Here is a 13169-nt window from a genome sequence, read left to right as displayed (position 1 = left end):
ACATAATTGCGCTGCGACTAACACAACTACGCAATCTATTGTTGAGGTTTCTACTGAATGATGCCAACGCTGCCGCAGTTGTAGCCTAGTTTGTTGCTGTGAGTGATTTAACGGTCATGAGTCGATCTGCCACAGATCCAATTTCACGGAACTTATTCGGCACTTTTAACACAATACTACTGACAATGGCAGTGCTTTCCGGATGACAGAGCTTAAAATTGTCTACAGTCACCCTGGTGCTTCGTTTTCTAGAGATTACCATAATCTCAAATTTATCTTCTGAACGCCTTAAGTCTATCTTCTTCTATTAACTCACCTGCGACGATATAAACAAAGAAAATGACCACTTCGGTATCATTAGCGGTAGAACAAATGCAACAGTTGCTTTTCATTTCTACACAAATACTATTAAAATGACACCACATGTTATGAATTCCATTTAGTACATTTGCGCAATATTCAAGATGGTGTTAAATGTCATTGTGATGTGTGCTCAAACATTTCCTTATCCCTGTTCCCCACGTACATTGTTATTTTGGTTATATTTTGCAGCGTTTACTACTACTAGCATATTTCAACACTTTAGGCTACCTTGTACTTGCAACGCAATATGTAGCGTTTGACTTATATTGCCACACGTGTCTTTTTCTTTTTCCCTGATTGAATGTTATTGCAGTTGGTCACATGCCATATTTCATTGTTTCTAAGTGTTTTGAATTATTTCTATAAAACTTTAGTCATTTCCGTCTTTGTCTTTTCAGGTTGTTCCCGAAAATGGCAACTTCAGAGATGACCACTGAAGGTGCATTCGATGTTCTATACAATAGTGTAAAAAGAGTGTGCAATTCCGGAGAATTTTTGGTTGAATTTGCGAAGTTAAAGACTGACAAAGATAGATTTGCTGAAATAATGACGCTTCCAGAAGTGGCAAAGTTTCAAATACGTGCAAAGTTTCAAGCGAAAAGTTGGCAGGAGTCGGAAAGATGGAGATCGCTTGGCAAAACTTTTTCTCTTCGAGACAATAATGAAGCCCTACGCCTTTATACAGAAGCTATTCTTTATGTCCCTCAACAACCGCTATATTCCGATGTGTTTATAAAACCTAGTATCACGGAAAATAACACTGATGCCCGTGACACGAAAAACATTTTGTCTTTGTGCTATGCAGATCGGTCAGCTATATTATTTGAGTTGAAGGAACATTACTTAGCAATCGACGATATCCACAGAGCTCTAAAGCTTGGCTACTCAGGAGAAGATGCCTACAAACTGTTTCTCCGAAAATCAAAATGTTTGTTTCAGCTTGGCGAGACAAAACAAGCTGAAACTGCTATAAGACAAGCTATTTCCAAACTTAGAGAGAGCACTTTGGATAATATTGATAAAGCTAAAGCTACTGGTGAGCTCGTAAACCTTATGAAAGCGATTAAAGTAGAAAAGACAGCTGGATTGAACGATGATAATAAAAAATTTACATTTCCGATTGTACCTTCGTTGTACAAGGGCAAGAATGATAAAATACCTTTCGCTTCGTCAGCTGTTAACATTTCATTCTCTTCTCAATACGGAAGACATCTTGTAGCTAAAGAAGACATTAGCCCAGGTATTCATTTAAAATGTTTGCCAGATTTATTATTTTCATATTCAAAAACTATTTTTGTAAGTTTGTTAAAGGCTATTTTTCCTAAAACTGATAAGGAAATACCAAAATATGAAACCACGGTGATCTTCTGAAAAAACAGAAAATATTACTAAGCTATATTCGACTTTTCAAAGTAAATTCAGAATATAGAAGGCAGATATTTAAACGCAATTAATTCAAATTGTGTATGCTGCCTCCACATCAGATTGAATACGAAGCTATAAAGTGAAGAAAGTGAAGCATGAGCGACAAAATTATGTCACTTTTCTGGCTATGTCTGAAAAAATACACTATAATTGTTACAATAGTTCTTCAAAAAGGATTAATTTAAGCAAATAATTTTTGCAATTGTATGTAGTAGTTTCAGTCTCTCTTATCAGAAAATTTAACTAAAATAATATCTTATATAGACATACAGCAAACAAAGCTAAAAGAATATAAAACTAAGTTTATTTTGCCTTATATTAAACTCAGTTTAAAGCTAGTGCTAAACATATTGAAAGCAGAAATTGAGGCCACGGGTTCAATGTATTGTTATAACTTTAAGAATCGAGTATGTTTCTCTAAATAATTTTAACAAGAAACACTGAAAATCCCGATAAATAAATTCTGACATCGAAACCCTATTATGGGTCTAAATAATTACGTATGTTCTAATGGCAAAACTCTAGTGTTCAGAAAAACGATAGGAAAAGCAGAAAAAGAAATTGAATACCAAAAAAAAAAAAAAAACTGTATCCTGTAGTAAACAAGAAATGTTGATACCTTCGGACATACAAAAACCCTCACAAAGGTGAAAGGTAGATAATATTTTACGTTCACATTTATGTGACTTTCAGACATATTTCCCTGGCAAGAGAAACGTTTCAAGCTCCGTCGCATTAGTTGTTTTAAATTCACACACCGAATGCCAAAATATGTGTAGAAATGCAGTGTGTTATGACTGTATTGTAAGTAGGACTATAATATGTATCTTCTGTGTTTATGCAAGTATTCCATTGAGGAGTATAGTGTTCGGTTGAAAGCATGTGTGACTAAAATAGTTTACTGTTGTGCTGACCATTAACTCAATATTATTACGATTGCTGGCACATATTTAAAGTGGGTCGTCTTGAGAGTAACTGATTTTCATTTTCTGCAATAATTACAATAAACGTGCTTCTTAAAGTAGGTTTGGCTTCCTAGTCATCTCCATTATTACTACGCTACCACCTGAGGTGAAATTCAAACATTGAAATAAGAAACAGATTATTAGTGGTCATTTATTAGTAGATAATAGTGATATAGTTTCGAACTTTCCTAAATCCCATTTTTAAGACTATTTATATATAAAAGTTACATAAATATATTTTATGAAATTACTACACCAAATTCTCTGCTATTAAATTATGACTTCTTGTAAGATTTGTTGACTAAATATTTGTATATAAAATTTTTAACTTTGTTAATTTCAGGAGAAAATATTGTTATATTCATTAAGTACATACTTGAATTTTGCGGAAAAAAGAATTAACAATTATAATTTTTATTAACCCTGGGAGTCCCAAACGGGTCCATTGGACCCATACGACTTTTCGTTTATTAATTACAGAGAAAATTTTCGTGAGTGGTCGCTAATATTCCGTGACTTTTTCTTGATGATCCTCCTCTCCCATATTATGTGAGAATTACTTTGTTCCTTTAAGTCAGGTGGTACATATAAAAATTATAGCATTGTGTACCAGGTGGGTCCAGTGGACCCATTGTATATTTTAAATAGGAATCCTGGTTCAACTTTGGTTTTGATTTACATTGTGCATCACAGATGGAAGAATTAACGTCAGCGTATTCTTTATTCTTTGTTATCAGTATTACGTTTTAAAATTTTAGTTATAAAGGATTTTAATGCAGTTTTAGTAAGTTTTCCTAACTAATTATTCCTTTTTTACGTAATGTCTACTGGTTTATGGTGTTCTCCCTGAAACCTCTTCTCAGGGGCATATTATAAATTTCTACCTATAATATATTCTGAACTAGCCAGGGAATGTTTCACTTTAGTCATTGGATTTAGTGTGTGAGGATAATGGCAAGTGGTGGACTTTCCAAAAACGACATACGCCAATGTCTGTTGGCAGAAGAGGAGGATTTTTCTGGTGATTCGACAGATGATTGAGAAGTGGAATGTGAATTATTAGAGTTATCTGCAAGTGAGAGTGATTTTTCTGATGTTAGTGACAGCGACGTGCAAGATGAAGCAAACATTGGAATTTAGTACCATTCACTACCAGTCGTGGGTGTGCTGGTGCTGCCAATGTAACTAGAAAGGACCGTGGTCTTACACAGTATACTAAAAGGGAAGTTGATGATGATAAATCTGCTTTTTGTCCATTTTTTCGTAGGAACATTCTAGTAACAATTTGCAAGTGGACTAACAACAAAGGTAGGATAAAATTTCCAAAGGGATCATAATTTTCAGTTTTCTGGAAGCAAATATTTGCTACTTGTAATCTAATGTTGTTATTACGTGCATTTAAAAGGTCGACTATTTCATTATGCTTAAAAATTAGAACTTCTGTTTGAGCTCATATAAAGAAATAGTAATACTGCTAAGTTACCATATTTCTAGTATACGGTATAACTACGATAACTACGAAGTGTGTTTTATTATTTCTTCATAAATACAGTGCAAAAATGACATTGTTTAGTATTTCGTTGTTCATTTTCTCCCAAAAATTTAATTATATGGCTAGAAGGTCTCAATATATTACTGTGGGTCCATTGGACCCGACTGGTACACAAAGGTATAAAAATATGTCTGGAGTTCCAGGGTTAAGGTACACTGCAACACTTTTAGCAGAATATTATGTAAATATTAGAGGTGAACACTGCACCAGCCATCACAATGTTCAGTGAACATCAGCCAAATACTTTGTTCCCTCAGATTCAAAATATTACTGAGATTATAGTAAATTTACTTCCATATTTTCTATACTGTTTTATTTTATTAGTTTTAAATATAAAATATATAGGTTTATATTATCTAATTTTTATTGACACACGAAGATTTTCTGTTGTTTCATTGTTTTGATACCTGTCTAATGTTAACGTTTGGTCACTTTTTTTAAGTTTAATTGAGTCTTCCATTTCCAAACGGCAATCTTGTAAAAATATTTTGATGTATTGACACTATTGGATCAAAGGTATTCATAGCTTTCATATGATATATGTTCTATAGTTCCAAAAAATCTGATAAGCGGTGCAAATTACGTTCAAATGTTGGAAATGTCGTCATACAGTTGCAAACTGGCTCTGATCCACGTTCAACAAACCAAAATGGCGAAGCAATAATCTTGCAGAAACAAAAGGCTTCTTGCCGTTTAGACATCTATAGTGTGTAAATATAAACAATTTCAAAACGACTCTCGTCCACAAGTCATAACTAGATTTAGATAAGTTAAAAATGTATCGCTTTCTCTTAAGATAGTTCTAAGGACAGCATGTTTATTCGTAAAGATTTTAACCTTTCTATTGTTCTTATTGCCTAAATAAAACATATTTTCAACGATCAGTTTCATTATCACATCCATCCAAATTGGAGGTTGGGTCGCGTTTTGTTCCATTCCTTCGAACGTTTATTGTTCTTTTAACGTGGTTGGTGTAAGATTGAAATTACACCCAGTGTTGTGTGAATTATCTCATTCTGTGATGCATGAAGAACCACAAATCTCGCACGTAAAATATTTCATTGAAAAATCGTTAATGAGTAAAGAGTCTGTTCTAGCAGCAGATCTTGGTAAGATCAGGTGATTAATCCAATGTTCTCGGGATTGCTGCCAGAGTGATTGTTGCTGTGCTGAGCTTTCGTTACCATACAGCGGCAAGATCTTAAGAGCTATGTGTTGAAGTGTGCTGGTCGTACAGATTATATTGTGGTCTTTAAGAATCGATGTGTTCTTATTGGTTATTTTTGTTGGCCAATGGCGTGCTCTGATTTTGCTGGTGGAAACTGCTCTCTGATTGGCTGATGGTTCTTTTCGTACTGAGAAGCTGGATCCAGATGTCAGGTAGATAATAACCTTCGTCTCTGTTGATGGATGGCTTGTATGTACGGATGAATAGAGATTCATGTATTTTCCTGTCCCAGAACTGTTTGCTTTTCTTTAGTACTTCAATTTGGTCCCACATAGCCGTATGATTGTATTCGTCGTTTACTATTTGACCATATGGACGCAACGCCTTACAGAAATTCCTAGAGTTTCTCAACAGCCAGTATCTCAATATTAAATTTACGATGGAAGTTCAACAAGAAGGTTGTCTCCCATTTCTTGACATCACGGCATACAGAGACCGGGTGGCACCTTGGCTCTTTGAGTATATAGGAAACGAACTCATAGTGATTTATATCCAAACGCAAACACTTTCCATGACAAAGCTTGACGGATTGGCGTTCACAACACTTTAGCACAAAGCATTAAGCATTCTCCATTTCCGACAAGGACTGTCTAACAGGGGAACTTCACCACCCTCGCACCACTATGCTACAGAATGAGAGACATAAATATGGCTTTGGAAAGAGCCAAAACAAAGGATATTAACAACAAGAGAAAAATTATGCAGGAATCGAAAAATGAAAAACGGAAGAATACAATCTGTCTCCCTTATACCGGCAACACTTCTAAAAAACTTAGTAGACTATTCGTCAGGTACATCATAAGAACAATATATAAACCTCCAACAAAAGTTAAAAAATTACTTCGTGCAGCTAAAGACGATCTTGGCCTTTGAACTATTGTTGTTTACCGCATTCCATGTGAATGTTACAAGAACAAACACGACAAACAGGAAGGACCATTGAAGCCAGATTCAAAGAACAGAATAGTTACATCAGATGAAACCAACCAGAGAACTCCGAACTGGTCGAGCTGCAGTATCAATCATGAGCATAAAATTTCAACCAGAAAACTCCGAACTGGCCGAGATGCAGTATCAATCATGAGCATAAAATTTTATTCACATATACTGAAATAATAGCAAAATGCTCAAGGTTTCGGGATAGCAGTATAAAAGAAGCTGTTGTAATCACACAAGAAAAACGAACTTTATCAGAGACACAAAATTCCAACTGAGTAAAACATGGACACCAATCATATCACGCCATTTCAAACACCAATCACAAGAACCCAATCACACACACACACACATGAATTATACAGGGTGTGTTAAAAGTCCCTTGATATAGGGTCACTGTTATTTTCAGAGTTATAACAAACTGTAAGAGGGGAAACTGTCTCTACCTAGATAAATATGATGTTTTCAATCTAAAGTGAAGGATTTTTTTAAAAAAATCGCCGAGTAGTTTCTGCTGTACACTTTTTATTCACACAATGTTAAATGAAAATGCAACGATGTCATTTACCGGGAACCACAACATAGTGAACTTACTGTCTTTTACACTAACGTGTCGAGTCCCAGCACCATTCCAAACATGCCCCTATTCACCATACTCTTATAAAATTTATTCATCTCCCGCCCCGCCCTAATCTCCCCAGCACTTCTATTAATGGCAACGTTGCATTTTCATTTAACATTGGGTGCGTAAAGAGTGTACAGTACAAACGGCTCGTCCGATTTAAAGAATTCCTTCACTTCAGGCTGAAACCTTATTTTGACACGGTTTTCCCCCTTATATTTTGTTGTAACTCTGAAAAAACAGTTAACATACGTTTAGGGAATTTTTCAGACACCCTGCATACTTTGTTTGTTTTTGTGTGTGAGTGTGTGTGTGTGTGTGTGTGATTGGACTCTTCTGATTGGTGGCGAGCACCTAGTGAGCTCGCAGGGGGACGTCTTCCCTCATGTACTTGAAGGGCTAAATGGCCATAGACGCCGAAAGCCCAGGAATCTAAAATTTTAATCCCAAAATCTTGAGCATTTTGCTATTATTTTGGTAACTGTGAATAAAATCTTACAGTTATGATTGATGCTAAACTCTTTCAGTTTGAATTATCTGGTTGGTTTCATCTGATGTAACTGTTGTGTTCTTTGCATCTGGCTTCAATAGTCCTTCCTGTTTGTCCCGCTTGTCCTTGCTACATTCACATGGAATGCGGTAAACTCCATGTGTTCAAAGGTCCAGATCGTCTTTGGCTGGTCGCAGTAAGGTTTTTTATTTTTGTTGAAGTGATATATATTGTTTTTATGTTGTATCTGACGAAACATTCGCACCGGGAAAGACATAGGAGTGAGACGTCCTAACGCAGATTCCGTCCAAACAAGTAGTGTTATACCACTCTCACAGCAATCACAGACCTCCCACACCCTCCATTAACTCATTCACTTCAGTTCCCGCTACATCACTTACCCAATCACTTACATACACCATACGTAGAACACGCTCCAGTAAGAACAGAGAGCCTAAACCCTTTGAAGAAGGACGTAGGATTGCAATCAACCCTGAGGATAAATTTCTGCAAGATAACGTCACCACGGAACACATTCTTCGGGAGAGACTAGGCAAGACGTGTATCGTCTTAGGAGCCACAACCCGAAAAAAGAAACACTTTATCCTTAAATTTACGGATACACCCACTAAAGATGCCTTCCTCCATCACTTTCAAGAACCTGACTTTGCACCTTGTGCCAAGATAATCATCCTAAGATCACAAGAAGAAGAAAATAAAATTCATTTTCTCTGTGCGGATTCCCCAACCAGAAGAAAACACGGATGGACCACAACCGGGCTCTCCCGCCATGTCCACCAATATGTTTCGCTATATATGTTTCGCATGAAGAGTGCTTACCGACAAAATCGCTCCACCAAGAAGAACATTGACATCACTCACAAAGATTAAACACCTGCACCACAAAAGAAGAACACTGAAATAGCACAACCAGTACCATGTCTGCCCACAAAGAAGAATACTTACCTAGTTCAGTCACAAAACACGCAACAGTCTACAAATAAGAACTCTGACACTGATCTCCCAAACAAGAAAACTTCAGCGAAAGAAAAACAGACACCGCACCACATATACATGTGTCATCAAAGGCTTGGAGCCTCAGGTCTCATTATTACGCATTAAGACAGAACTCACTAAAGAGGCAGTGAGCATCGTAAACATCACTCGCATCCAAGGCAAGAATGGTCCTGCACCTCTAATCCACCTCTTCTCTACTAATCATGTGCAGATCCATCATCTCATCAAGAGTGAAATTCAGTTATTCCAGACTCACTTCAAAGTTAAAGCATCTGAGGCCACAGCAAGACCACAACCATGTTGGAACTATTAACAGTACGATCATCCAACTCATTTTTGTGTTAATCGGAAGATTTGCTACAGGTGTGGAGAGAGTCACGACGAATATGCGACAATCCTATCCATCCAAAGATTTGTGCTACATGCTAGATCATAGACCAACGAATCGGCCATAGTAACTGCCCAACAAGACCCACTCAAACAGACTACAAACGAATTCAGAACATTACCACCAACCCATTATCAGACCACAGTGCTTCCGGTTCTTGTCAGGATCAGTTCCAGTCGGTGGCATCTCCAATTGTAACACAACCAGAAGACACAAACCAAACAGAGAAGAGCAAACTCTTGAGACTAAACCAATGGACATAATTCTTCAAGAGGCAATTCAAACTGCCACACAGAAAATTATGACATGGATGGCATCTATCCTAACGCTGACTACTGTTCCTGCACAATCATTGTTGATGAAAGGTTATTCAACGAGCTTCAAAACAATTTCTTAATGAAGAAATCAACATCTTGACATCTACGCATGGTGACATCTATATCACTCACCCACAATCACCCACCACACATTACAAGCAAAGGGAAATTCATCATCCCAAATAAATCAATAATCTCAATCACAAACAGAACTAACTAACTAACTAACTCTATGGCCTATGGAACCCGGAGGTTCAGTGCCGCGTTCACAAAAGCTCTCCACTGACTTCTATCCTTAGCTAACTGCATCCAGTTTCTACTTTGTATTCCTATCTCTGCGAGATCCATCTTAATATTATCCTCCCATCTGCGCCTAGGTCTTCCTAATGGTCGTTTTCCTATGGGTCTTCCAGTCAAGACTTTGAAAGCGTTTCTACTTTCTTCCATTCTAGCTATATGACCTGCCCACCTAAGCCTCCTAGACTTGACGACCCTAACAATGTTGGGTAAACCGTATAAACTATGTAGTTCCTGTTATGGAGTTTTCGCCATTCCCCATTCTCGTTCTTCTTGGGTCCGAATATTCTTCTCAGGATCCTGTTCTCAAATACTTTCAGTCTATATTCATCCCTCAGAGTAAGCGAGCATGTTTCGCAACCATACAGAACAACAGGCATGATTATCGTTTTATATATTTCAAGCTTCAAATTCTTCGACGGAATTCGCGACGACAAGAGATTTTGAAATGAATGGTAACACGAATTCCCTGCTTTTAGTCGACATTTAATTTCTTCGTGAATATGATTTTTGTCTGTTAATATTGATCCTAAATATTTGAAAGTATCCACTTTATCAAAAGTATTATTTAATATTTTAACGCCTCCACAATTTGCCGTATTACGGTTCCGACGCACTTCCATGTATTTAGTTTTCTCTGCATTTATTTCTAAACCCATGTCCCTGCAAGCATTTAATAAGATCTCTGCACTTATTTCTACTGTTCTCCTATCATCCCCTATTAAATTTACATCATCAGCATATGCCATAACCTGGTGAATATCGCTCAACTCTAGGCCCTGGTTGCTATCTTTGATTTTCCTTATGGCGTATTCCAGCACAAAGTTAAATAATAATGGCGACAACGCATCTCCTTGTTTCAGGCCATTTTCGATGTGAAAGCTCGTGGACAAATATTTTCCTACCCGGACTTTACTTTGGGATTCACTTAAACATATCTTAATTAACCTAATTAGCTTTGTCGGTATTCCAATTGAGTTGAGTTGATTTTAGTTTAGCGTCCCTTTCAGCAGCGAGGCTATATGAGACGTGGACCTACTGATTAACGTGGAATCCGAACCACAGGAGCTCCCGCCGGGAATCGAACCCGGGTCTCCCACGCCAAAGGCGCGTACGCTAACCGCTTAGCCACGAAGGAGCTCTGTCGGTATTCCAAGTTCTGTAAGAACGTTGTATAATGTTTCTCTCCTAACCGAGTCGTACGCCTTTCTAAAATCAATAAATATTTGATGTACCGGGGTATTGTATTCCCACTTTTTTTCGAGTATTTGGCGAATGGTAAATATTTGCTCGATAGTTGATCGATTTCGTCTAAATCCGCACTGATAATCTCCAATAATATCATCTGCGTATGGGGTCAATCTTGCTAATAGAATATTTGAAAGGATTTTATAGGATGTTGACAGAAGAGAAATGCCTCGATAATTATTACAGTCAGTTTTGTCGCCTTTCTTGTGAATTGGAACAATGATTGATTCTTTCCACTCTTGTGGCAATTCTTCTTTGTTCCAGATAAGGAGAATGAGTTTGTGTATCTTGTTCCACAATTTTTCGCCTCCAGCTAAAATTAACTCAGCCGGAATTTCATCCACACCCGGAGATTTGTGTTTCTTTAATTTCTTTATAGCGCCTTCTACTTCTATCCGATTGGGTTCTGGAATATACGGTTCTGCGGTGTGTATTTCTCTAACTCCCTCGTAACAGATTTTAACGCGCCTGGCCTATAAAGACTTCTAATATTCCATGTTCCAAATCTCATGTCCATTTTCTTTTGCTGAGGTCGTGCCAAGTTATCAGTCCCTGTCCGAGGCTTTTGTGAATGTTTCTGAACAAGTACCTTTTTTACAGGATGAGGGTGTTAGCCTTACCCAAACCCCCAAGCTGGAGGACCACTCCTAGTCGTCTGTCCGCGACTGCTTATTCAGTATATTCGCAGCTAACCTCTATATCTAGAGGCCTTCTCCTCGATCCGCAACCTGAGGACGCGCCATGCCGTGGTGACAGAACCCACGTTACACTCACCTGTTTTCGAATCACCTGTTAGACTGAACGCACAAACAGAACACTCACCTGTTTTAGAATTAAATCCCGGCGCCTCTGACTTGCACACCCCAAGGACTTACTAATCACCCAACAGGAGAACGACACACATTTCACCATCAATATACATCCAGACCACCTGCCCAGGCCAACGCTAACTGGATGACATTTTTCTGAGCAGTCCCTCTACACACAACAATATAAATATTTTTATTAAACTCTGGCTAAAGTAGCCGGTAGCTATAAGCCCTTCCAGTCCCTCACCAGCGTGAGAATGGAAAATTGACTTTAAATTGACTTGAATTGATTTGACCTGACGAATCGTCAGCTAAGCTTTTCAGAAGTGTTGCCGGTATAAGGGAGACAGTTTGCACTCTTCCGTTCTTCATTTTTCGAATCTTCTGTACTTTTTTCGTTGTTGTTAATATCCCTTGTTTTGGCTCTTTTCAGGGGAAAATTTATGTCTCTCATTAAGTATTCATTCTGTAGCGTGGTGGTGCGAGGGTGCTGAAGTTGCCCTGTTAGACAATCCTTGCCGGAGCATGCTCTGTACTAACTTGCTGAGAATGCCAAGTCGTCGAGCTTTGTGACGAAAAGTGTTAGCGATCGGATAGAAATCTCTATGACTTGGTTTCCTATATACCCAATAGGCTCGGCTGTCATCCGGTCTTCTGTATACCGTGATGTGAAGAAATTGCAGACAACCTTCTTGTTGAACTTCCATCGTAAATTTAATATTGGGATACTGGTAGTTGAGAAACTGCAAGAATTTCTGTAAGGCGTTGCATCCACGTGGCCAAATGGTAAAGGTGTCATCAACATATAGATAGAAACTCTGCAGGACAATGAAACTTTTTCAGGGTTTTATGTTCAAAGTGCTCCATGTAACAATTTGCCCTGCGGGTGAGACGCCGTCTGTTTGTTCGAAGTACTGACCACGGTATAGAAAGAAAGCTGACATGAGGACATGCTGAAAGAGGTCCAAAATCTCAGACCGAAAGTCATTCCCGAGAAGCAGTTTTCTTTCTTTGATCGGAACTCTGGTAAACAATGAAACCACTTCGAAGCTAACCATAATGTCAATGGATGAGAGTTTCTTGAGGGTTTCTACAAACTATCTTGACTTCTTCACGTGGAGTTCATGAAGGTATTTAAATCTACATTTATTTGTTGTAAGTAGATGATCAAAACTAGAATATGTTATTTGATTTATATAAAAGTTCCTTATGCAAAGGAAGGTGCTTCCTATTCTAACATTACTCTCAATAAATTCACAAAACAATTCATATGTCGTTACAGTTGAATCCGGGGGAATGAATACTGCACAAATAAACATTTTTAGTGACTGACCGGAGAATTTGACAGTTCCACATTAAAAATCTAGATCACAAAAGTTATGTAGGAGACGTAATTTTGATACATCCTATCTCCTACAATTATTAAATAACTCAAGATATCTGTCTTGAGCAAAAGCTTGGTACCTTTTATCAGATAATTCCTCATTAGTATTGCAGTCTGTCAAAAAAAAA

General features: G+C 37.7%; 1 protein-coding gene across 2 annotated transcripts in view; it reads left to right on the top strand.

Moving 5' to 3' along the window:
• The window catches only part of LOC145688422 (protein-lysine N-methyltransferase SMYD4-like), a 405746-nt gene that overhangs the window by 313569 nt on the left and 79008 nt on the right, over positions 1 to 13169 (top strand). For both annotated transcript variants that reach the window (XM_081762638.1, XM_081762639.1), the window contains exon 2: positions 762 to 1603. In XM_081762638.1, the coding sequence (XP_081618764.1) occupies positions 775 to 1603 (829 nt within the window). In that variant the 5' untranslated portion in view covers positions 762 to 774. The remainder of the gene's footprint in view (positions 1 to 761; positions 1604 to 13169) is intronic.

The sequence above is a fragment of the Thermobia domestica genome, chromosome 6 (assembly GCF_964235325.1).
Source record: "Thermobia domestica chromosome 6, izTheDome1.hap1.1, whole genome shotgun sequence".
NCBI lineage: Eukaryota > Metazoa > Arthropoda > Insecta > Zygentoma > Lepismatidae > Thermobia > Thermobia domestica.
Note: the sequence above shows the minus strand (reverse complement) of the source record. Positions and strands in the feature narration are given on the sequence as shown.